The following is a 27184-nucleotide window of genomic DNA, read 5'->3' as shown; positions in this document are numbered from 1 at the left end:
CACACAACCACACCCACACACACACACACCCACTCACACCCACCAACACACACACACCCACCCACCAACACACCCATACACCAACACACAACCACACCCACCCCTACACACACACACACACCCACTCACAACCACACCCACCCACCAACACACAACCACACACACACACACACACCCACCCACCAACACACCCACACACACACACCCACCCACCAACACACAACCACACACACACACACACACACACACCCACTCACACCCACACCCACCCACCAACACACAACCACACCCACCCCTACACACACACACACCCACTCACAACCACACCCACCCACCAACACACAACCACACACACACCCACCCACCAACACACCCACTCACACCCACCCCTACACACACACACACACACACACACACACACACACACACACACACACACACAGACACACTCACCCACCCACCAACACACAACCACACCCACCCCTACACACACACATACACCTACTCACACCCACACCCACCCACCAACACACAACCACACCCACTCACATACACCCACTCACACCAACATCCACTTACACCCATCCATCCCCACCCACACACACCCACACTCACCTGCGCTTGCGCAGTTTGTTGTTCTCGGTCTTGAGCACATGCAGTTTCTTGGCGAAACAGACGACAATCATGAAGAGCAGGAGGACGGTGAGGGCGGAGGCCCCCACGGCGATGCACAGCACCTGGAACTCGGTGATGACGGACTCACAGCGCGCACCTTTGTGCCAGACGTAGTCCTGAATGTTGCACCTGCGAGAGCACCAGGACAGGACGGGTTAACGTCAGGTACCACACACGCCACTGTATACTAGCTAATGGCTGCCTTGTGTCTGCAACATGCTCCATCTGTTTGTCACCTGGCACATGAAAAAAGTAGAGGAAGAAGGGGCAACTGAAAGAGAAAAGGTAAAAAGTTGAATTTAGCCATCTGCCTCTTTCCTGTGACGGTGCAGGTGGCATGAAGGACTGTAAAACCCAAAAGGAAATGTGACTCCATGTCCTCCTGTCATGGCACTGAACTTCACTTCACCCCAAGCCTCCTCAGACCCAGGAGAGATGCTGCCGTCGTCTTCACAGACGGTTAGTCCTCACTGCCCAGCTCAAACAGCTCCTTCACTTCACACTTGCTCTCTGCTGCTCCCTTCAATATTTCTGACGTGCCGACTTCTGCGTTTGCTAAGGTCATGGTACGTGTCTCACCCCTGCTTCACACTTGACTCATAATACTGGACTGAGGAAAGTGGGTTTGGACTAGTTCCACAACTCTGAAAGACTCTTTTAATGTGAAAAAACAAATGGCTCCTGACCAACATGTACAACAACTATTTTGTTTTTTGAAACAGCTCAAGACTACTTGCTTGTTGGATGTCTAGGCCAAAAAAGGTCTGAGAACACAGACGTTTGTATCTGGGCTTTGTCAAGACGAAAAAAGAAAACACTGAAGCACTGGCGTTCTCTCCGTATGAGACACGCTCTGTTTTCAGACAGTGACAGTATAAGAGAGAGAGAGAGAGAGAAAGAGAGAGAGAGAGAAAATACAACTCAGAACCACATCAGAGGAACAGATGCTTCTGTCAGCTGAGGATATGGAGTCTGAAATTCTGGATATGCAGAAGTTAATTTAGCCTGAGAAACTGCTCAGAATCATATGCTATACTCATAGACGGATTACATGCATTAAAGAAATGTGTGTGTGTGATCTACAGCCAGAAAACGGAAGCTCAGAAGAGGCCAGTGAGGTGGATATAGAGATGTTTGCATTATTTTGGTCTCATTGTTTTCACACCCACATCAGTTAAACAGCAACATCAGTTAAAAATGAGCAATTACACTGATGCATTAAATCTTACACACACATGCACCAATTAATCTGATAATGCATAATGAAAGAAGGTGAGGCTGGTCTCTTGTGTTCACAGAAGACACAGAGAGGGGGAGTGAGTTTAACTTCTTTTTAGCCTGTGTGTGAGTGTGTGTGAGTTTTGCCGGCACTGGCACAATGCCATGAAGGACATTCGCTCCTAGGAGAGAGTGAGCGAAGGAGAGAGGGTCAGAGAGAGAGAGAGAGAGAGAGAGAGAGAGAGAGAGAGAGAGAGAGAGAGAGAGAGAGAGAGAGAGTGGTGACAAGCCTGCTGATGAGGACACATTCAAACGTGTTTCCAGAGCTCCCCTGTAGTCTCCCACTGTCTCTCTATCTCTATTCTTCTTCTTCTCCCTCGTAGCACCTTCACGGTCTCTTTGCTCCCACATGCTGTACTCCTGTATTTCTGTATCACCGCCACTCAGGATGGAATATTCCATAGTAGTTCTGGCTCTCCTTCCTCTTTCTCTAGAATAACAAAGTAACTTTATCTTTCTTTAATTCTTTCTTTTTCTCTCTCAGCTGCCTCGGTAGGCAGTAGGGACCCTCTGAAGCTCAGTGGACCATTAGGATCAGACACTGGGTCTTTTAGTTTTCCTAATAATCCTGTGGATTCAGACGAGTGCTTTCAGCAAACTGTGCAAACCGAAGTGACATGGAGGTGCTGAGGTGCTGGGCACCTTTCTGCCGAAACGAAAATGGCCTCCCATCCAACCTTCATTAATAGTGATCTTTCTAGATCACTATGATGCCCTAGCTGTCACCCTTACAAATTCACACTATCCAATCTCACTTTTCCAAATAAAGCTGTATTGTGTTCGGTGTACTCCCAGACTGCTCCGTGCCCAACCTGCACCATGTAGGTTTACAGAGGCTTCATGATTTAGCTCCTGTTGGCACTATCACCCCCCCCCCCCCCCCCCCCCCCCCAGGGCAGGGCAAGTGATTCTTGCATTACTCACAGGGAATGGAGTGGAAGACAGTGGGATTTATCACAGATATTAAAATGATATCAGAAGTCATCTTCTCTTAGAGTCCATTATATCTATCATGGGGACTGAGCTACTTGGGGGCTTCTGACTTGCCACTGATCTGTGGAGACCCGTCTGCCATTGTGAGGATTCATCCAGCACTGTAATGACAGCACGATGGCCCATAAAACATGCAATACGCATGGTGACCTGTTGGACAACGCAGTGTAGTGCCCTGTCAGGACCTGAACACCAGCTGGTTGATAGGATGCAGCTTCACTTGTGGATTAACACACACACACACACACACACACACACACACACACACACACACACACACACACACACACACACACACATGGCTTGGCTGTTTTGTTTCTGCACTGGCAAGCAGCATTGAGTCTGACTCATTCCCTCTCATTTGTCTCTCTAAACACAATGTTTTTTTTCTTTTACATTTTCAAACTGAGGGTTTCGTTTCCACCGTCTCTGTGGGTGATGCACAAATATCTAAATTTTCTTTAGGCTTCTTCAGTAAATGAAGTGGTCTGTTCTAAAGATCCTCAATTCAGTGAACTGAAGCCTGATCACAGCTGTCCTGAGCTTTAATGCTCCACTGTGGATGTGTGGAATACTGGGTCACCACTCCAACCAACACCAGCACAGGTGCATCTGTATACCAGACAAACTCAAATAATTTCAGCTGGTCTACGTCATGTCCATCATCTAGTCCCGCCTAAACAGGCCATCCACCACCTCTGTGATCAATAAAATGAGCCACAAAACAGAATAAAATGAGGTTCGTATAAAATATCATGACCCTAAGTTCTTAAAGGCCCCTTTTGGTGGTACTCTAAAAATATTTCTACACCAATGTGACCACCAAGTACACTCAGGCCAACATTTCTGAAAATCTTCAGAAGATCCTCAGAGACGAAGAGGAAAGGGTAACCTGTCCTGAAAGAACAGGAAGCTTGGTCTGACCCTTTGACATTCTGATGTTTCAGTCCCATCTTAAAATAGATTCAACTAATTTTTCTCATCATTCTACACACGATACTCCACAATAACAAAGCAAAAGCATGTTTTTTTACATGATCCTATAAGTTTGGCATCTTTCTGTTTGGAAGTTTCTCCCATTCTTCTTGGCAAAATCATTCAAGTTCAGTCAGGTGGAGAGAGAGCACACAGTCATTTTCAGGTCATTGGCTGTGTTTGAAATAGACTACTACATACTGGATACTGCATACTGGACTCAGTATATACTGGATACTGCATACTGGTCCTCGTAGTAGTATGCAGTACAGTTTCCAGTATGCGACAAAAGCAAAGCACACTACGGGGTCACGTGAACGTAGCGTTGCATGATGGGATGCAGTACACCACGAAGATAGCTCTGTTCGTGTACTGGAATATTTTGCGGAAGTAGTAGGTCATCCGGGTATGTTTCGCGTACTGGAAATTTTCATTTTGGTCACATACTGCATACGACATACTGATTTGGGGCTCGATCAGTACGCCAGTAGTATGTAGTAGACTATTTCGAACACAGCCATGGAATCTGGATCGGCCACTCCAGGACCTTTCCAGAGTTGTTCTGACTCTTGTGTCACCGTGTCAGTATGCTGTGTGTCATCGTTTTGGTGAAATGTAACCCTCTGGAAATGGTTTTCTTCCAAGATTTTGTCCATCTATACCTCAATCCTGTCTAGTCGTCTGGTTCCTGCTGCTGACCTCAGCATGACACTGTGCTTTACTGTAGGGACTGTTTTAATAAAGTGTTGTTCAGTGTCTGTTGTCCTCTATATAAAACTCTGGGAATTTTGGGAAATGTTCATTTCATCAGACCAGAGGGTTTATCTGTGCCTGCTCTTAGAATCGTTTATCAAGCTGCACTATTGCACTACAAAGCTCTCCCTTCTAAACAAATAAACTCTGGATCACATTTATACTGATCATTATATTCTTTGTCACCAGCCTGATCAAGGCCTTTTGTCCCTGACAACTCAGTCTGGATGGGCAGCAAGGTCTAGGAAGAATGCCGGTGGTCATAAAAACTTCCATTTGAGAATAATGTAGGCTACCATCAATGTTACATAAATTTGCCCAGATTTGTGCATTACCACAGTCCTGTCTTGTAGGTCTCTGGAGGTAGCATAGCTTGGTTTTCACTCTGACATATGCTGTGAACTGATTTTTATTATTATTATTATTATTATATATAAAAAAAAATCTATTTCCTAATAATATCCAATCAACTCTAAAAAGCAAAGCACTCCAGTGAACTGTTGAATCATCTCAACAACCACTGTCAGACACAGGATGCCCCAGAGCACCAAACAAAGGTCCTAAATATATATAATCTTCTAATTCATTTGGGGTCGGGGTCAGCACAGGGCAAGACTGGTATATTTTAGTCTTTTATTTTAAATAAATGTACAAAATATTCCAAAAAAACAATTTCTGCTTTGTCACTATAGGTAATTGTATGTAGACTGATGAGAAAAATGGTTAAGTTGTTTAGAAAAACTGTTGAATTGTTGAGACTTAATCACACCCGAAAAGTGGAAAATATGAAAAGGTCTGAAAACTGTCCATGTACACTGCAGTGCTGATATTACTTTTCTCTCCACCTTCAGTGTTACTCATTTTAAGCCACTGGAAACTCTTCAGAATCACCAATGTACCTCAAACAACTAGGACACAAAGACCAGCCACAGCAAAAACAAACAAAGCTCTTCATGACATATCTCACCCTCAGGAGGTCAGTTCACAGTTCAGGTCACTGCACACATTAGGGGTGAGAAGGGTGTTAGAGGCAGATTTATCTCTATAGGAATCCTATTAAGGGTTGCACAGAGAAATAGAGGATGGGCTTGGGGTCATGACCTTGACCTCAGCATTAGGAGGTAGTGGTCATTGCAGACCAGCTGCAGTGGTCTCACAGCTTCACACCATCAGAATATTTCCTCAGTTTATGCACATTAAATATCAGGTCAATTTAAAATGATTTGAAATGCCTGTATCCGAAAACACGTATATTAAAATATATAACAGCAACATTGAGTATATCGTTCTAAAGGTGCAGGTTATTTAGCTATCTAGTTATAGGCATAAACTCCATCATCTCTAAGGAAGCAATCAAACTATGTAGGTTTTGAGTTATGTGTTGGTGATGGCATATAAATAAGAAATTTACCTCACCAAGGGACTGACAGATATGTTTTATATTGCAGATTTACATGGCAATGTGGCTATTTCTTTTAATGAGATTACGGCTAAGGTTACCTATACTAGCTAATGTTACTTGATATTCATGGCAGTAACACAAAGTAAATTAAAACCATAGAGCGTTTAGGCATATATGTGTGAGCATGCATCGAAGGTTATTTCACTTCTCAAACATAACTGATTTTAACAGATGGACTAGATGTCAAATGACACCCCGATGACATTTCCACTTAAGGGTGGACATGAGCTAATTTTGGCGAGAAAGTGTTTGAGCTTAGATGTCTATGCAAGCTAGCTAGGTAGCTCGATTCTGAGTATTGAATTAAAATGCTATGCTGACATTGCACAGTAGAGCAATGAAATTAAAGATGCAGTATCTGATAGTGCTAAGCATTACATAATATTACAAGTAGAAACAATACATTAACTAGAAACATGACTACAGATTTACAAGCATGGCAACAATCTCAATAATTTAATAACAAAAATACTAAATATTGCTGAAGTGGATGTGGATGTAAGTTAGACAGAGACCTTGTCTTGTTTATTAACTATAAATAAATAAAAATTAGAAGAGAAAACGATGTTTCAAGATACATCTTTATAGATTCAAGACAACACAAGATATTTATCTGAATGGGACACAGGCTGAAATAACTTCTGTGTATATATTCTGGGTCGTCATAATCAGTGATGGCTTAGTTACCTTGAAAAAGTAATCCGATTAATGACTACTGATTACTCCTTTTAAAAGTAACTTAGTTACGTTACTGATTACTTGATTTTAAAAGTAACTACGTTAGATTACAAGTTACTTTAGTAGTTACATTCAGCAGCAAAATTAATTTTTCCAATAGGCTACTCACTTTATTGGAAGTGCATTTTTAACAGTAACAATGTATTGAAGCAGGTTCCGTAACCGAGGCAGAAACTGCTTAATCCAAAAATCTCGAGGAGGGAAACTTTATTGATAACGCAACCCTGGCGCGCGCAGGCCCCGCCCCCCCAGCGTCACTTAAAGGGCTAGACTCCTTGAGTGGCCAAGTGTCTGTCCGTTAGCGAATTCACCCTGAGGAGTAGTCGCTACAGTATCTCCTGACATTACGTTTGTGTAGCTGTGCGGTATTATTTGTACATTTGTTTGTAAACGTAATACAAGCGAACTGTTCAGTCAGACAGCTTGTGAAACGAAATAGCCTACCATTACAATTTCAAGCATTTTAAAGTAGGCTACGTTAGCCAAAATTCCAGCACTTTTCAAACATGGAACACAGTGCAACATTAAAATTCTTCAGGTAAATGTTCCTTCCCCTGTTTTTGAGGGGTGTTTCTTTATACTACCACATATCGTTTCGGACAACACTGCAAAAAATGACTTGTAAAACGTGCTCGCGCTCTCACAGGGTCGCGCGCAGCGTGCGGAGTCGGGCACTACGGTCAGACGCAAAAGTATAACTGAGCCAAGAAGAAAGCAAATATATATATTTTTACTAAAGAAAATAAAAATAGTAACGCACAGTTACTTGGATAAGTAACTTTAATCTGATTACTGGACTGGAAATAGTAGCGCGTTATATTACTCGTTACCAAAAAAAGTGGTAAGATTAGAGTAGCCTAACGCGTTACTGACATCACTGGTCATAATATTTAGGTAGTTAAATGGAGCTTGCTAGTGGTTAATGTTACCTTTACTTTAATTACTTTTCATCCAGACATCACAAAGTAAGTCTGGTCGTCATACAGCTAGTTAGTTACTTGAAACTAGTAACTAGTTTGCTAGTAGCAAACATTATCTATACTAGCTAGCTAGCTACTTAATTTTGATCTCCTCAGTAAAAGAAAGAAAATTAGCTCATGTTATTAGCTAACTATGAAACTTTAAATGGTTTCAACCAATAAAATATGGACATGAATAAATGAAGTTATATTTATATAGCACATTTCAAGGAACCCAAATAACAATTAACACACACAGCTTGAGCATGGGACTGAACTAGGTATAGGGAGGGTGGAGGGAACAACATCCAGGATCACCAACAACCATTAACACACACTAACACAAACACACACTAACACACAAACTAACACACACTAACACACAAACTAACACACTAGCACACAAACACACACTAACACTAGGACAACTTTATTAGACATGTAGGCACAGACCTCCACACACATCAGGACAGTTTATTTAGGTTAGCCAATTGACCTAAACTCCATGGTTTTGGACTATGGGATGAAGCTAGAGACCACGGAGAAAACAGCTTGAATGGCTGGCTAGCTAACTACGTAGCTACATGTTAAGGTTTGGACTGTGACGGTTGTGCTGAGCATGGTCCTGTTTTGAGAAACTGTCTGGAATGGAATGAGCTGACTAACTACTCGAACTGGTTCCTGTTAAATATGAGCATCAACCAGGCACGTTGTCATCGTTTGTCTTCACAATACCAGCAGAACTCTTAGAATGTAGAAGAGTAGAGCATGTGCTAATGTGTGCAAAGTTTAGAGGCATAAATCTCAACCACTCAAGACTCTTACATAACAGTCTGGGATTTCTGGAATGAGTTTGTTTTACAACCGTATTGTGCTTTTGTGAGGTCTACATTCAATGGCGCTGACAAAAGTGTTTGAGAATTTCAGTTAAATTAACTGAACTCTTGTTATTCAACTATGCTGAAGTAAATCCAATTTTCCATTTTGTGGAACATTTAAACTAAGGTCTAACTTTACTCTTTATCTTAGTACAGATAACAGTGCTCTGTTTAGGTTTCAACATCTTCTGACAATTTGCATATGGAGTAGATCAAACAGAGAAAATAACTAGACATCAGAAAGTTGTTTGATTTTCATTTATTATATTTTGAATATTTTGCAGAAAGAACAGGGCAGCTCAAAAGGTTTACAGTGTATATTGCACGTCATCAGCTGAAAGACCTGTCCAACGCAAGCTTCTCTGGAAACTTGTGTACATCACTAAAAATGTTTCATTTCAGTTACTCACCTGGAACTGGAATCTGCCATTTTTGCAGTAAAGTGAAATACAAATAATAACCTATGACACTTCAGCTTTAAAGTATTACTTATCTAATATATTTAGGCACGAAAGCAGCACTTGACACACTATCAATTATATCTGACAGAAAATTTGTCTTAACAGTAGTTCAGTAAACCTCTGCGGTCTATGGCAGTGTTTCTCAGTTAATTCCTCTGGGCCTATCAGATGCTCCATACTTGTGCTTTATCCCAGCTTTAAACCCACTTGAATGAAGCCAGTAAAATCACTGAATATCTTGGACTGGGCTGCTGGGGGCTGGATCGATGTAAACATGTAGATTCTCTCCAGTCTACTATTTACTAGGCAATGGTCTACGGATCCGGACCCGAACGCCGTCCTGTCCGGACCCAATCACATTCCTGATTAACTGGATACGGACCCAAATGCCAAAAAAAATTTAACGGGAGACTATATTTTAAACCGGAGAATTTATTTTCAGACGAGTGTTACGTTCACCACCCATTTGAGTGTTACGTTCGCCACCCCCCCCCCGCTCAACAACTTTCGTTCAACGCCACCCCCCCCCGCTCAACAACTTTCGTTCCCCACCGCGGACCCGGACCTAAGGTCTGAGCTAAATTTAATTGATTACCCCTGGTTTACAGTGTCCTTGTTTAATTGTTATAAATACAAGTATGTATGTCTCTTCTTACAATGCAAAAACATTCTCAAGGGTTTTGAATATGCTATGCAATATCACTATGTAAATTTGAAAGCAAACCCAAAATATATTACCTGAAGTGCAGTATTTACCATGTTGTTTGAATACACCATGTATGTTCTTAGTAGTTTGGCTGGATTTACCCAGAGGAAACAATTCTTCTGGATCTGTCCATCGTCATAATATCAGTTCTCTGAAATCAATCACACAAACTGAATCAGAATGACATTTACCTCATTTTTAAGCAGTTTATCATTTCTGTAGTTACAGTATTGTGATAAGTATTGTCTGTTCAGACAGCATTCCGAAGAATAAAAGTCTTCTTTTGAAGGGTCTTCTTCGTATGCACAATACTTTTTTTTGTTGTTTTTGTTTAAGGAATGTTTATTTGTTCAGTTGTATTGCGTATTCTTCTACCATCCATTAGGACCAAATTGTGGTTTATCAATGGCTGTATTGTATATGTTTATTTACAGTTCTGTTTTTACAGTTCTTCCTGTTGTCCCATGCCAGCTGCCTCCGTCAGCAGCGACAGTATTTCATGTCCTGTTATTGTAACATTGTTTTCATCCCTCAGGTGGGCGTGGCCCATTAGGGAACCTGACACCTGAGGGTTGTTTGTCTGTCTATATATACAGGGCTCTCAAGTCTCACGCATTGAGCGTGTGACACACGCATTTGACCGTCTTCACACGCTCACACGCCACACCTCCGATTTCACACGGCGAGAAAAAAAAATCTAGTTTATTTACCTCCGATCCATATCTATGTCGCCCTCCACCGGCGATCGATCGCGATATACAACGTATACAACCCTTCGCCCCCCCCCAACAACTGACGTTCGCCCCCCCCCCCCTCCCCGCTCAACAATTAACGTTCGCCACCCCCCCGTCAACAACTCTCACACTCTGGCATGAATCCAAAACTTGAGAGCCCTGATATATATCTTGTTTTTGTACCAGTTGGTGCATTTTACTCATTACATCTTCCATTTTGCCTGAGACTGGTGATATCGCTTCGTTTTTTTTTTTTTGCACACCCTGGCCTGACTAGATTATGTTACTATGTTAAAGTGTTGCGTTGCAGACGTTTTTCATTCTTCACTCATCACAAGGATGTAATGAGGAACAACAAAGCAAATTTGAGGACCAACAATTTTATATTGGAACAGGAGAAATTTTGGCAAAATGAATTGGCCATTTTCTGGACTTCAGAAGAGCATTATACAAAGACATTATAAAGATTAACCTATTCACAACAAAAACAGATTTTCTACATCTTTAAAGTTAAGTAGTAGCATAATAAAAGCATAGCTTTATTCAAAGAAAATAAAGGTTGCAATGCAAATGTACTCATTATTATTAAAATAACGCAGCAAATAAGGCAATAACTATCTAAACATTTTAAAGTAATAAATGGGTTGCAAGTGGCTTACCTTGAGTAGCTAATTGTGCAGTGAGCAGTGTAGTGGTAGAGAAACTCTGGTGTGAAGACATGGTCCTCTTCAGTGTCACGCACTAAACTCAACAATTTGCAACATTGTTGGGTTTTCGGGTAAATGACAAAACTGAAGACTCTCAGTTTATTAATATATTTATCACAGATGGATATTTGAGTATCAGATTAGATAATTTTTTTGAGGTAGTTCAGCTTCCAGAAAGTAATGTTTTTGTGACACGTGCAACATGAATTCCAGGTTACAGCTGAAGGAGACGTTCTATCCTCCACCTCCTCCATATTCACCTCATCCTCACATTCACATCCTCACCCTCACATTCACATCCTCTCCCTCACATCCTCACATTCACATCCTCACTCTCACATCCTCACCATCACATCCTCACCCTCACATCCTCACATTCACATCCTCTCCCTCACATCCTCACCATCACATCCTCACCCTCACGTCTATTCACTCTGAGCCCTCATGATGTGTTTCTCCTCCGTCTGGCCTTTATACTGGAGCAGCTATTAAAATCAAGTGGTCCATAGTGGTGAATTCGCTTCCTCATTTTCACTGGTGATGTAAGGAAGTGAAGGTGTTATTGTGATGATTTTAGTTTGATCTGATCAGCTTGTTCAATTCTTATGAACTTTTCTCTTGGGAAGTAGAAGGATTGTATTTGTGTCATGTTGAGAGCTATAAAACGAAACAGCTGTGAATATAGTCTGGAACCCAGCACGCATGTGACTCACATGCTTTGAACCAAATGCACAGCTCAAATCAGTCTGGCACAGAGGGAAGGTTTCCCCAAAATGTTTTGTCCAGGAAAACATTTGGTGTTTAATCGTGCACATGGTGACGTGGGGGCTGTCCTTGCACAAGTCTACATAAGCACATGCAGCATAAAAACATCCCTGTGAGAAAGCCTTTTTCTTGTCCTACTCAATCACACAAGTATTCATGTTTTCAGTTCTCTTAGCTCTATGTGTGTTCCCCAGTGAGCGTGTCATAAGGTGTTAAACCTTACCTGCAGAAAACTCCGATGGCCTCCAGCTCATAGCACTGGCCTCCGTTGAAGCAATAGCCGGGTACGGTGTCACACTGCGACCTACAGGTGCCGTTACTGCGCACGAAGCCGTGCCGACATTCCCCGTGAGTGGTGGAGGATGGGCCTCCATCCGCAGCTGGTGCAGGGGGGGCGGGGAGGCGTGGGACGAAGGGCTTGGGTGGAGGGGGGGTGGTGAGCTCCTCTTCGTAAGTGTCAGCAGGGAAGCTGTGCTCTTCTGAGGCAGGAGACGCAGCATTGTCGTGTGGGAGGTACGGAGTGAGGTAGTTGTGGTCGTCGGGTATGGTCCAGGTGGTGGGGTCGCGTCCCTGGAGCTCGTGGGCGGACGGGGACGGCTGGAGCAGCTCCCTGCCGCGGGAGGCAGTGAAGTCCACGGTGAGGACGTCTGGGTGAGACGGAGGGGCAGCTGGTATGGATGTGGTTTGGGACTCGTGTGGGTCCAGGTTGAATACGGTTACTTCTGTGTCTGCTTTCACACCGTTCCGCGTCGGCTCAGCGGTCACAACCTCTGGCTCTGGCTCTTCCTCGTCCTCGTCCTCCTCCTCAGTTGTCTGGTGGGGCAGTAGGTGGTCGGTCTCGGCAGAGTCAGGACTGATGGCTATGTGGCGCTGATCTGGGGTGGCGTGTTCGGGGGCGTCGGTGACCAGTGGCACTTCCTCTTCCTGGAGGCCACTGCCCTGCTCCATTTCATCCCGGGGCTTACGCCCAGAGCGGAGGACGAGGTACACATCACCGATGGGTTTGGTGGCCTCAGATACCCCCTCCAGCTTCTCACTCTCCCCTGGCAGGGAGGTCTCGTTTGCAGCACTGACCAGCTCGCTTGTGTTCCCCATCACTGAGTTAGCTGTGGAGAAAGAGCAGGTCATTTATATATGTGGTTCTGCAAATCACACCATTACTTCATATATACATATTACAATTTATACATAGTCAGTGCTTAGTAGAGGACTGAGACGTTGTCTTGAAGGAATACTGCACCCCAGCACATACATCTTCTATGGTCATTATAATTCCTCTGTGGATGCCTTCCTTCACTGCTACTGACACTAACATTTCTGGATGAAGAGATTCTACAAAGGTAGCTGCTTCTAGCTAAGTAAACCGTAATAAATTAAAAACTAACTCTAACATTAAAAGTAATACTTTTACTAATGCATGCAAATGGTGAGAATTTATCATTAGGCAAGGTAAGTCATGCCTAATCTAGACCATGTGTGGATTTTACAGACCTTCTCCGTACACCCACCTGAGCGACTAAAGTGTGTCTAACCTTCAGTGTTTTTCAGTGTCAGTGTTGAGCGTACACTCACGGACCAGCCAGACTGGCTGCAGGTTTTTAAAGCTACAGGGTGCGAGTAGAGCGTAGGAATCAGACAGCTGCATGTAGCCAGAGCTCACCAGGTCTGCCTCAGTGAGCACTCAAGTTACGCTGAAAGAGACGTGTGTTGGAGTCACTGAGGTGTTTCCTCGTCTACAGTGAAACTCATTTAGGTCTGTTCCTAGGTCAGTTGCATCTGTCAGATTCTGGATTACCTGAATCACAAACCATAGGATTCCATGAAATGCATCAACGTGGGTGCAGTTTGTTTGCTTGTGTGAATGACAGGAATGCACTGTACACAAAACTCATGCCCGGCTCTCCTGGCAGACTAAGAGATGCAGATGCTTTATTTTTGGAATAACCAGTTCTTCACAGAAGACCACTTAACATAGGATAATTCATCCACCAGTCGCACACTCTCCTGTCCTGTGAGAGACATCATCTGAGACTCCAGATATCCTGAGAAATGCAGACAGAGCCACTGGTGTGATGTCTCCTCTCTCAGTGAGTAACTCTATCTGCTACTGCCTCGTGTTCAGCCTTTCACAACTGCCTACCGCTTCTAGTCATCTGACAACTCCTGCAACCTTGAGGGCCTTCAGTTCCTTGCTGGCTGAGCGTTCGTTTCAAGAATGTGTCCATCTGGATTTCAGTCCTTCCAAATTAGAGACAGATAAACAAAGGAGAAGGAGATTCACTGAGACCTTATGCGTGATAGCAGACACTGTCCTCTCCATTTCCTGATGACCTATTTCCAAAAATGGGCAGACAGGCCTAGTCTGGGTTTTATTACCAAACTTAAGTAATTCATACTCTATTTCAGTGACACATCTGATAAAATATCATATTTGATATAGGCCTGTTATTAGACTGGGAGATGTACTGGGAGATGTGTTTTGATGTACTCAACAGCTAAAGAAATACATCAGGCTTGGATAGTCTACACTTACTCCAGCGATAACAGGAACAAACACATGCACATGCTCAGACACACAAATCACTAAGAACTATTAATTATTATTATTAACTAAGTCATATTAATTTTTGAAAGTTTACATCGGACATGAGATGTGACTCAACCACAGCACTGAATTTGAAAATTCTCTCAGTTAATGTGTGGCTGAAACCTTGATGGCACGTTCATTATAGAGACACTCACATCTGACCACTGTTCATGCATCTTACACTGAAATTATTGTTAATGGTTGAGAAGCAGGTAGGTCGAGAATCAGTCTGACTCCAGAGGGCTGAATTAAATATTGTGTGATTTTTTTTTCCTTGAATTTACACCAATAATGTAATACCGTTAGAACCTAGGTTATACAAAGCAAACAATTTTGCTACGAGACATCCAGTATTGTGATTTTGAAGAAGTCGGTGAAAAACATACCGTAACTGTTGTGATAAATACACAGAAGAGCTTTAGATCATTTACACACCCCATGATTTACTTCAAGTGGTTGGAATCATTCCACTTTGAGTGAAGAGCTGGTAAGTTGTCCAGACACAAGAAACGGAGCAGTGGTTAACGAGCATTAATGTAACTATGGTATGTTTTTAATGCATAGTCACTGTCATCTTCAGCAAAAGTCGAAGATGCTAAGACTCACAGTCAAGAGCACAATTCTTCCAGCTGTAGCCAGCGGAGGAGGTTACCTTTTCATGACAATGGAGGAGGTTACCTTTATGTGACATTGCGGTGCCAAGCCAAAGACAAGAAAAGCAGATCTTAAAAGCACCATGAAAAGTAAAGTGACCTGTAGAATGAACATGTAACGCAGTCACGTCAGAGTTATACTGGTCTCAGAATAGTCTCACAGTTCAGTTAAGAGTTAACTGATTTTACCGTGCGATGGCCAGATTCAGCCCGGTTTGGCAGGCCAGGCATGTTCCTGGGCCGCCACAGCATGACCTCACAGTGGCTTCCACCCAGGAGTGAAAAGGGGGCCTAACGGGCCAAAAATGGGGGGGGGGCTACACGCCACGGATGCCCCAATTTTCTTGCATAGTCAGATGTTTTATTAAATAATACCCCCCCCCCCCCCTTTGTTTCCAGGCAACCAAATACATGGAAGGGAAGGAGACACAGTGAGGTGGAGAGCTGGAACTGTCCTGGTGCACTGGAGTCTGGGGGGTTGGGGGGTCTGGGAGGGTTGGGGAGGTTTGGGGGGGTGGGGGAGGTTTAGGGGTCTGGGGGGATTGGTGAGGTTTGGGGGTATGGGGGGGGGGGGGGGTTGGGGAGGTTTGGGGGTCTGGAGGAGTTGGGGAGGTTTGGGGCTCTGGGGGGGTTGGGGGCTGGTGGCATGAGCAGAGCCAGGTGGAATAAAGCTGTTTGGAGCGATGCCAGCCTCACAGTGTCTGGCTCAGCACTGGGCTGTGGCAGACTGGGGTGACTCTGTCACGACTGTCACACGACACACTTCAGCTGCAGAAAGACACAGACGCCATCTCACACATATAGAGCTCACGGTGGCTCTGGCGCAAACCACTGGCAATCGATCGATCGCGATGTAATACTTAATTTGTGTCCATGTTACACCCCGCCCGGTAACAACTTACGTTCGCCACCTGTCTGTGAACTGTCTGTGTGAATACTAACATGGAGCTGTCCCCATCCACAACCATGCCCACCCTACATCCTACACCCTAAACCCTACACAACAACACACCAATAAGGCTACAGCTACCAGCAGCCTACTGGGAACTTTAGTCATCCAGACTTTAGTGTTTCATTCAAAGTCATCCACACTCATCCAGAGGGTGTTCTGTCTCTATTTGTCCCTGGACCCCCTGTGACTGTGAAGCACCTTACAGCACAAAATCACTTCCGTAGAGAAGAAAAAACAAAAAAACAAAAATCATGTGAAATCAGAGGTGGACGGAGGGAATGACTGCAGTGCTCACAGCATATGAGAGAAGCTGGCAGGAGTGAAGTGGGTGGGATTCTGTTTCTGACTGAATATACACGAGGGAGGATCTAGAGGCGCTCTGGTCCTTGGCACCAACGATACGATAACGACTCCCTGCCGTTAGTTAAGGATAACGAGGTGAACGATGACTGGCAGCTGCCCCCCTGCCCTCAGGCTGCAGAATCAGGGCATTTCTGCCCAGGATGGATAATGTTTTGGGATCAGTGACAGAACTGAGATTCCATTGGCCGTACCCATTACCTCAGTACCTGCTTTATCTACACGTTGGTGTCGTTGCTAAGGCATGAGAAATATTACAAAATATTATATAAATATATAATACAATAAGTATAACGCACCCATCCATCCATATGTGGTATTTTCCCATAAAAGCAAGAATAAATGCATTATACTCTTTTTTAGATGTTTGAATTGGCTACACCTGTCAGTAAATTCGGGAATTTTTATTGAATTTCTAAGTATGATTACTGGATGAACACTGATGAAAAAGCAGAGATGAACAGAACTAACAGCAAATTAGCAGTGATTTACACTGTGGGAAAAGGCAAAATACACACTTCAAGAAACAAAGGAGAGGGCATCATCAACACCAGCATCAACACCACCAACACCAGCATCAACACCACCAACACCAGCATCAACACCACCAACACTACCATCAACACCAGCATGAACGTCAGCATCAACACCACCAACACCACCATTAACACCACCAACACCACCATCAACACTACCATCAACACCAGCATCAACACCACCAACACCAGCATCAACACTACCATCAACGCCAGCATCAACACCACCATCAACACAATCAACACCACCAACACTACCATCAACACCAGCATCAACACCACCAACACTACCATCAACACCAGCATCAACAGCAGTATCAACACCACCATCGACACCAGCATCAACACCACCATCAAAACCAGCATCAACACCACCATCAACACCACCAACACCCCCATCAACCCCAGCATCAACCCCAGCATCAACACAACCAACACTAGCATCAACACCACCAACACTACCATCAACACCAGCATCAATGCCAGCATCAACACCACCAACACTACCATCAACACCAGCATCAACACCAGTATCAACACCACCGACACCAGCGTCAACACCACCATAAACACCAGCGTCAACACCACCATCAACACCTGCATCAACACCAGCGTCAACACCATCATCAACACCACAACCAACACCACCATCAACACCACCATCAACACCAGTGTCAACACCAGCATCAACACCTGCATCAACACCACCGTCAACACCACCGTCAACACCAGCTTCAACGCCACCATCAACACCACCATCAACACCAGCATCAATGCCTGCATCAACGCCATCAACACCAACACCAGCGTCAACACCAGCATCAACACCAGCAAACACCAGCATCAACACCACCATCAACACCACCGTCAACACCAGCATTAACACCACCGTCAACACCAGTGTCAACGCCAGCATCAACGCCACCATCATCACCACCACCAACACCACCATCAACACCACCAATACTAGCATCAAAACCACCATCAACACCATGTGTGTGTGTAGTGTAATGCAAAGCACTTTGTATGTCGCTCTGGATAAGAGCGTCTGCTAAATGCTGTAAATGTAAATGTAATAGCTGTTTGTGTATAGTGTTTGTGTGTGGACTACTACTATAGCTGGACTACTGCAATTCCCTACTTGCAGGTCTTCTATGGGTCATCAGACCTCTACAACTAATTCAGAATGCTGCAGCACGACTGGTCTTCAACCTACCCAAGTTCTCACATGTGACTCCTCTACTACGCTCTCTTCACTGGCTTCCAGTAGCGGCACGCATCAGATATAAAACACTGATGCTTGCTTACAAAGCCAAAAATGGACTGGCCCCTCCCTACATGATGTCCATGGTAAAAAGCCGATCTGTACAGCGAACACTTAGAAGCTCAAGCTTGGCTCGACTTGAAATTCCATGCTTAAAGTCTCATGGAAGACAAAGCTCCAGACTATTCTCCGTCCTGGCTCCAAGATGGTGGAACAATCTTCCATTAGCTGCTAGGACTGCAGAGTCTATTGCTATCTTCAAGCGTAGACTGAAGACTCACCTGTTTGTTGAGTTCTTACCAGAGCACTAATTCAGCTGATACCACTTGCCGTTGTTCTTAAATTGTATGTCTGTTTATGGTTATTTGTGCTTCTTGGCAAATGTCTAACTTGCAAAACACTAGGTAATGATACTGACTCCTGTAGTTTTTTCTTGAATTCTGGCCTATCTGTACTATTTCCTAGGATGATCAGAAGCAAAGCACTTTGTAAGTCGCTCTGGATAAGAGCGTCTGTTAAATGCCATAACTGTAAATGTAAATGTGTGTATAGTGTTGTGTGTGTGTGTGTGTGTGTGTGTGTGTGTGTGTGTGTGTGTGTGTGTGTGTGTGTGTGTGTGTACGTGTGTGCGTATGTGTGTGAGTGTGTGTGTGTGTGTGTGTGTGTGGTATAATAGCTGTTTGTGTATAGTGTGTAAGGCATGTGTGTAATCAGCTCTTTGCCCTCATCACACTATTCAACAGGTGCTGGAGTGGCAGAGAGATGTGTTGCCATGGGAACCGGCACACAGAAATATATGTGTGGAGAGAAGCACAGCACACAAACTCCTCCACTACACACACACACACACACACACACACACTCACTCACATACATACACACACACATACGCACACACGTACACACACACACACACACACACACACTCACACACACACACTCACACACACATAAAAGGGACAAAAATCTTATGAAATCAACAATCCAAAGCACACATGCAGATTTAAGGAAACAATTAAGTTCATCATATTTCTGTTGCAGCACATGTCGCTCCAGTATGTGACAGTGTGGCGCGAGCAAGACAAACGCGACCGTCGCGCGCACTCAGCGACTCCAGCTGCGCGAGGCCCCAGACTGACAGAAAGCACATCAGCCCAAAAAACAAGCAGGTACCTTACGACGTGTAGAAATTAGACTTAGACAATTAGGGGCACTAGTACTAGAATTATAAAAAATATGAGTACGTAAATATTCACATTTTCTAGTGAGACAGATTTATTACCAATTTGTGAAAGACAATTATCACTGCTGTTCATAAAACGAATAGACATCATCAACTGAGGGGTTTATATAGACTTATAAAAAATCATTAGGAAGTGATTTTACACAAAACAAAATGGTACTACACATTGGAAATTTGTCGAAAACCGCCAATTAACAGCAATGACATCTTTCTCTCTCTATCATAAACGATTCAACAAAGAGATAAGAGACAGCGCCCGGGGGGGGGGGGGGGGGGGGGGGGGGGGTGGCTCAATTCAGGTTCACTGACAGCAGAACAGACTACAACAGAGGGTGTAATGTATGACAGACTCAATGCATCAGTGTATGACAGTTTTGTTGAGCTAAGTTGCACATTTATTTATCTCAAAAGCATCACGTTTTCCGCTTGTATTCGAGCCTGTGTCCTGTTGCTGGGCGGTGAAGTGCAGAAATTGAGCATCCAATCGGTTGGGCAATATATTACCTTCCTACCGACAGTAACGTCGCTCCGACGCTATTTGATAGGGAGTGGGGTTGTGGGAATATGGTACAGACCAAAGACTCGATGAGATCATCTCTAATGCACGACGCTCTGTCGGAATGTAAAAATTACAACGTTTTTAAAAGATTCTTCTGGTGTGCAGACATTTGTCACACAATCCCGGTGGCTTTGTGGCAAGACATTATTTCCCATTACCACAGATATAATCTGTTTGTATGTGTAAAATCTACCACAGGAACGGAACAATTGGAGTGGAGCCATAATGCACGAGATCTCCCCGGTAAAGACGAGCATGAATGATTCACTAATGCTCCAGCGTTGGTAATCCTGCCATTGTGAGCCTGCATCATCTCATAGTGAGGGCAGCTGCTTTTACTGGCAATCACATCTCTACCACATCTCTATCACAGCACTATAACAGCTCTACCACATCTCTATCACAGCTCTACCACATCTCTATCACAGCACTATTACAGTTCTATCACACCTCTACCACAGCACTATTACAGCACTATCACATCTCTACCACAGCACTATTACAGCTCTACCACAGCACTATTACAGCTCTACCACAGCACTATCACAGCTCTACCACAGCACTATCACAACTCTATCACATCTCTACCATGGTGCTGTGGTAGAGATGTGATAGTGCTGTAATAGAGGTGTGATACAGCACGATCACAGCTCTATCACATCTCTACCACATCTCTATCACAGCACTATTACAGCTCTACCCCTGGATATGGAGACACACACTAGACTGCTATGGTCACTAGAGCAGACAATCAGCTCTAGTGGAAAAGTGTACAAAAAACCTTACTGATCCAATGCATTTTAAATGTTTTGGCTAAAATATAGTTTTCGTTCAGATATGTCATTTTATTTTTATCTACTAACGATTGTGAGATTTTATTTCCAAATATCTGCCACTCTAGGAACCCTTTAACCCATATCCCACGACTTAGCGCCACAACAGTGCCATCAGCATTTCTACTGACCGACTGTCCTATTTTGAAGCGCTGATGTGTAACGTGCGGAATTTATTGCACATCTGGAGGTCTCAGTTGCTATTTTTTTATGGTTCTTACCACGTGCAAACACCGATACCAAGAACAACGGCAAAAGGACAGACATCACGGACGGACTCCAGCATCTCGAACAAAGACCCATTCCGAGTATATTCAGGTACCGACAGCCAAGGGGAAAGATCCGAGCCCTTTAAATTTCGAGGCGAGCGTAACTCCGAGCGGCACGTTGTTCTGTCTGTGTTATATAATAAATCCTTTCAGCATCTTCATTCCTTCTCAGTAAGATTTCTTCCTTTTCGTTTGCGGACTCCCTCCTCCTAATTACGGTGTAACGGAATTCGGTGCCTTATAGTCCCATTGCCAGTGAGAAAGAGCCGCTCAGTCCTGGCGCAAACACCGACGGACGCTCCTCTGAACATATGACAGCGCGCACGGAACCGGTACCACTGATTTAAATCGGAACACAACACACTTCCACCTCGAAACAGTGTGAACCGCTGCTAGAACCGGGATGCGGTTCTTCCCAATCTCGGGGAGAATGACTCCCACTTTCAGCGTCTCCCCACCCCCTGTTCACCAAACCCCTCCCAGAGCTCCTGTGGCCCTTTAATACAGATTCAGCTCAGGGAAACACACCTATATAAAACCTGCTTCTTTTGCCAGTTCCACAACATTATTATTTATACGAAAATAAAGTGCTGAATATGATTTTATTTCATTCCACAACAAGTGTTAACATTTAAGACAGGCGGAGCAAAGTTAAGAGTCAAGCGGTTAAAGATGCTCGGATCAACGTGGCGTTAGTGACGCTATGTGTGATGATCAGAAGATCAGGAAGAAAACACGTTCACTCATAATGTGGTGCAAGCTGGTAACTTACGGTGGTGTAAAACAAGGAGAACTGGACAATACAGAAGGGGCGGGCGGGAGGCGTGAGAGCCAGTCAACTAGAGGCACTGATGGATGCGCCAGGGTGGAGGTGGGGTGGGCTGCATTCCTCCACCCAGCACCACTGTGAGAGAAGAAGGCGCAACAGGCGTGTGTGCCTGGTCTTAGGCTACATTAAAATAACACGAAATAAACAGAAACTGTAGAACTAAAGTCTCAAGGCTGTTAATAAAATAAAACATACAAAGATCGACTGCATCATGGACGTAGTTTTGATTTCATAAGTGGGGGGGACACAACCTGGGGTGGCGTGGCGAACTGTTGAGCGGGGGGGGTGCTGCATGATCCTAGTGCTAGATTTGTCGCTATTTGGATATTGGTTTTTTAACCGTTAAAAAGTGGGGGGGACATGACTTCGTCGCTACTTAAATATTTGGTTTTAACTGTAAAAACTGGGGGGGACCAAAACCGGCTTTTGAAAAAGTGGGGGGGACATGTCCCCCCCGTCCCCCCCCAAAACTACGTCCGTGGACTGCATTCATGTTGTATAAGACAAAGAGCTGTTGGATTACACAGGTGACAGACACTGTGCAGTCTGCAGTATAACTACAGGTACATCCAGCCGTCGACTCTTCCGATGGAGCTACGGATCAACTGCGATTCCTACTTCGACCCGTCAAAGTCAATATATTTAACCGTGATTAGTACAGATGAGGAGCAGCGATCTTCTCACCAGCGCCTGATTAAATCCTCTTTAAAACAAGCTCTGGCTACAGTCGCAAGGCGAGGGTTCACTTCCTCGTGTAACCGAGCTGCGCGCTTCTTTCAGCAGGAAAAGAAAGGAAACCAATAAAAGAGCAGGACAAAAACCCCACAGTCAAGTCGCGAATGAGCCACTACAGCACCCAGAGATCTTTACACAAACATGTAGATTTGGATAGATTGGCACAGTGAGATATAGGATATTCTTTTTTGTGAAGTCTGCAGAAGTAAAGCCAGGAATATTGTGGCATAAAAATATATATATATATATCAAACTCTAAAAGGAGTACACTGAAGTCTGCTGTTGCTTGACAGAAATGTTGTGCATTGCTTTTTAGAGCCGACACTTCTGATTCTGGGCCCATGAGACTTATTCTCCACTGTCAGCACTGAAAATTACTAGAATTTTAAAGAACACAAGACCATTTCTTTATATGTACAGTGAACTGGGGATATTTTACTGTGACCCCTTAAACATACACATTCTCCCTAGTGCGCTCATGCACAGACTTAATCAGCTCAAACATGCAGGAATGAAAACACACACACACACAAAAGGACACAGTAATGGACACATTTCATGTCCATCAGCCAACATCTTGTTTCCTGCAGACAAACAAATTGCATATTTCTAAGTGTTGGTCAGAATGACTTTGGTCTTCTCTCCTGATGCAGCACCTGGTGGGCTTTCCAACACACTGTGGAATCATCCTGGTTGTTTCGTGAAAGCCCACCACCACGGGACCTTGGAGGAGGCAAGTTGGTTTCATCTGCCAGACATCAACATCCATTGCTAAAATTGCCACTGAAATTGCAGCACAAACTCCCGGTTCGTGGGGTTTGCTGCTTTATTTTGGTGTATATTATGAACACACACCAGAGAGGCATTTAATGGGGCTTAAAACAGATCCCATCAGGGGCTGCTATTCAAAACAAGCAGCCATGGTTATCTGTGGGTGGGACTGGTGGTCTGTGGTTCTGATGAGGCTGAACGTTATGGAGAAATTGTGGTACTTGACTTATTCAGACCCAAGCTGGTTCAGATTTCAAACTCCGATTATATGTACACAGTGGAAGGTTCTATGTGCTGTAGTCCATCGTCCCTTCAGTGGAGCTTTTGATAACCGTTGATAACCTAACTGTTGTCACCCTAACCACACACACACACACACACGCACACACACACACACCTAAAGGTGGTTCTGAAAGACCATTTAGCCTTTACTGGAACACATCAAATTTACCACAAGTGCCCATCCTGTCTCTGCTCTTTTTGACAACAGAGGCCATCCTTCTCATCCAGACTAGTCATTACTAAACCGGTCTGCTGCAGGTCCCTATTGGCTTATAGACATTATATTGATTGCTGGACCCCACTTGCTCCTTGAGGATCAAATACAAAATGGGCTCATGCTCCCACTAACCTGCATTACTGCAGCCCAGCAAGTCTGATCCACAGTGTCAGGTCACCTGCTGCATGCTTCTCTAAGATCCAAACATGCTTACCAAACAAAATCTCTCTGCTTTAAATGTCCTTGTACCTCAGTAGTAGAATATGTCCTATTCCTGAGTTCCTTCTGCCATGGTCTTAATACCCCAAGCTGTTCCTCTGCTCAGCTCCGATATATTTCCTGGCAATGCAGCCTGCATGCATTTGCGGTTTTGGCAGTGCAAACACACTTACAGCACGATGAAGCATGTCCTTATGTCGTTGGTGGGATGTTCATATCTGCTCACCGGCTGTGACACTGTCACCCCCTATTTTGCTATTGCCCTTGAATCAGTCCAGGACAGGACAGTTGTCTTTTTGCCTAGAAGTCCTTCCACGTTGTCTGTGCACTTACACCTTGATGAAAAGTTCTTTGTTCACACTAAGGCTCAGTCCTGTGAAACTGACAAAAAGAATGAATACACAAAACATCTCCACAACCAATCTGCCCAAAAGCACAGCGAGGAAAAACAAACCCACTATGAACACATCAGAAAAACATAAAAGTGATACAACACCTGTAGATCACATGTAGGCCAGACAGCATAAACGTGTATTCCTGCAGTACCCAGACCTGCACCCACACACACACACACACAGGGATTATGAACTCAGCATGTATAGAAGAACACAAATGCACCAGGAGTGTTTCAGTCTTCACTAGCATGAGAATCACCACATGCTGGCAGAGTTGTATAATCCAGGTTCAGAAAGTAAAAGTCCTCACCAGGATTTTGTTCAAGCTTGCTAGATTTTCTAGATTCTAGATAGATTTTTCCAGGTAAAATTAGTGGAATCAACACAATCCAGGAAGCCTGAGCAAAATCCTGGTGAGGCCTTTTACTTTCTGAACCTGGATTATACAACTCTGCATGCTGCAGTGCGACTGAATGCAGCTACTGTCTCTCTGTAGCACCCCACCCTCTACATCCACCCAGATCTGTCTCCCTGTAGCACCCCACCCTCTACACCCACCCATATCTGTCTCCCTGTAGCACCCCACCCTCTACATCCACCCAGATCTGTCTCCCTGTAGCACCCCACCCTCTACACCCACCCAGATCTGTCTCTCTGTAGCACCCCACCCTCTTCATCCACCCAGATCTGTCTCCCTGTAGCACCCCACCCTCTACATCCACCCAGATCTGTCTCTCTGTAGCACCCCACCCTCTTCATCCACCCAAATCCCACCCTCTTCATCCACCCAGATCTGTCTCCCTGTAGCACCCCACCCTCTACATCCACCCAGATCTGTCTCTCTGTAGCACCCCACCCTCTACATCCACCCAAACCCCACCCTCTTCATCCACCCAGATCTGTCTCTCTGTAGCACCCCACCCTCTTCATCCACCCAGATCTGTCTCCCTGTAGCACCCCACCCTCTATATCCACCCAGATCTGTCTCTCTGTAGCACCCCACCCTCTACATCCACCCAAATCCCACCCTCTTCATCCACCCAGATCTGTCTCCCTGTAGCACCCCACCCTCTTCATCCACCCAGATCTGTCTCTCTGTAGCACCCCACCCTCTACATCCACCCAAACCTCACCCTCTTCATCCACCCAGATCTGTCTCTCTGTAGCACCCCACCCTCTTCATCCACCCAGATCTGTCTCCCTGTAGCACCCCACCCTCTTCATCCACCCAGATCTGTCTCCCTGTAGCACCCCACCCTCTACATCCACCCAAATCCCACCCTCTTCATCCACCCAGATCTGTCTCCCTGTAGCACCCCACCCTCTACATCCACCCAGATCTGTCTCTCTGTAGCACCCCACCCTCTACATCCACCCAAATCCCACCCTCTTCATCCACCCAGATCTGTCTCCCTGTAGCACCCCACCCTCTACATCCACCCAGATCTGTCTCTCTGTAGCACCCCACCCTCTTCATCCACCCAAATCCCACCCTCTTCATCCACCCAGATCTGTCTCCCTGTAGCACCCCACCCTCTACATCCACCCAGATCTGTCTCTCTGTAGCACCCCACCCTCTACATCCACCCAAACCCCACCCTCTTCATCCACCCAGATCTGTCTCTCTGTAGCACCCCACCCTCTTCATCCACCCAGATCTGTCTCCCTGTAGCACCCCACCCTCTATATCCACCCAGATCTGTCTCTCTGTAGCACCCCACCCTCTACATCCACCCAAATCCCACCCTCTTCATCCACCCAGATCTGTCTCCCTGTAGCACCCCACCCTCTTCATCCACCCAGATCTGTCTCTCTGTAGCACCCCACCCTCTACATCCACCCAAACCTCACCCTCTTCATCCACCCAGATCTGTCTCTCTGTAGCACCCCACCCTCTTCATCCACCCAGATCTGTCTCCCTGTAGCACCCCACCCTCTTCATCCACCCAGATCTGTCTCCCTGTAGCACCCCACCCTCTACATCCACCCAAATCCCACCCTCTTCATCCACCCAGATCTGTCTCCCTGTAGCACCCCACCCTCTACATCCACCCAGATCTGTCTCTCTGTAGCACCCCACCCTCTACATCCACCCAAATCCCACCCTCTTCATCCACCCAGATCTGTCTCCCTGTAGCACCCCACCCTCTACATCCACCCAGATCTGTCTCTCTGTAGCACCCCACCCTCTACATCCACCCAAACCCCACCCTCTTCATCCACCCAGATCTGTCTCTCTGTAGCACCCCACCCTCTTCATCCACCCAGATCTGTCTCTCTGTAGCACCCCACCCTCTACATCCACCCAGATCTGTCTCTCTGTAGCACCCCACCCTCTTCATCCACCCAGATCTGTCTCCCTGTAGCACCACACCCTCTACATCCACCCAGATCTG

At 44.9% G+C, this 27184-nt stretch overlaps 1 protein-coding gene across 9 annotated transcripts in view; it reads right to left on the bottom strand.

The window, feature by feature from the left end:
* Positions 1–21759, bottom strand: part of cspg5a (chondroitin sulfate proteoglycan 5a) — a 30696-nt gene extending 8937 nt beyond the window's left edge. For all 9 annotated transcript variants that reach the window (XM_077013241.1, XM_077013243.1, XM_077013245.1 and 6 more), the window contains exons 1-3: positions 21293–21759; positions 12308–13190; positions 616–804 (exon numbers count right to left, since the gene is read on the bottom strand). In XM_077013241.1, coding sequence (XP_076869356.1) covers positions 616–804; positions 12308–13190; positions 21293–21374 — 1154 coding nt within the window. In that variant the 5' untranslated portion in view covers positions 21375–21759. The remainder of the gene's footprint in view (positions 1–615; positions 805–12307; positions 13191–21292) is intronic.
* Positions 21760–27184: the final 5425 nt, after the last annotated feature.

This window comes from Brachyhypopomus gauderio, chromosome 7 (genome assembly GCF_052324685.1).
Source record: "Brachyhypopomus gauderio isolate BG-103 chromosome 7, BGAUD_0.2, whole genome shotgun sequence".
Classification (NCBI taxonomy): Eukaryota; Metazoa; Chordata; class Actinopteri; order Gymnotiformes; family Hypopomidae; genus Brachyhypopomus; species Brachyhypopomus gauderio.
The sequence above is the reverse complement of the archived record's forward strand: the minus strand, read 5'-3'. Positions and strand labels throughout refer to the sequence as shown.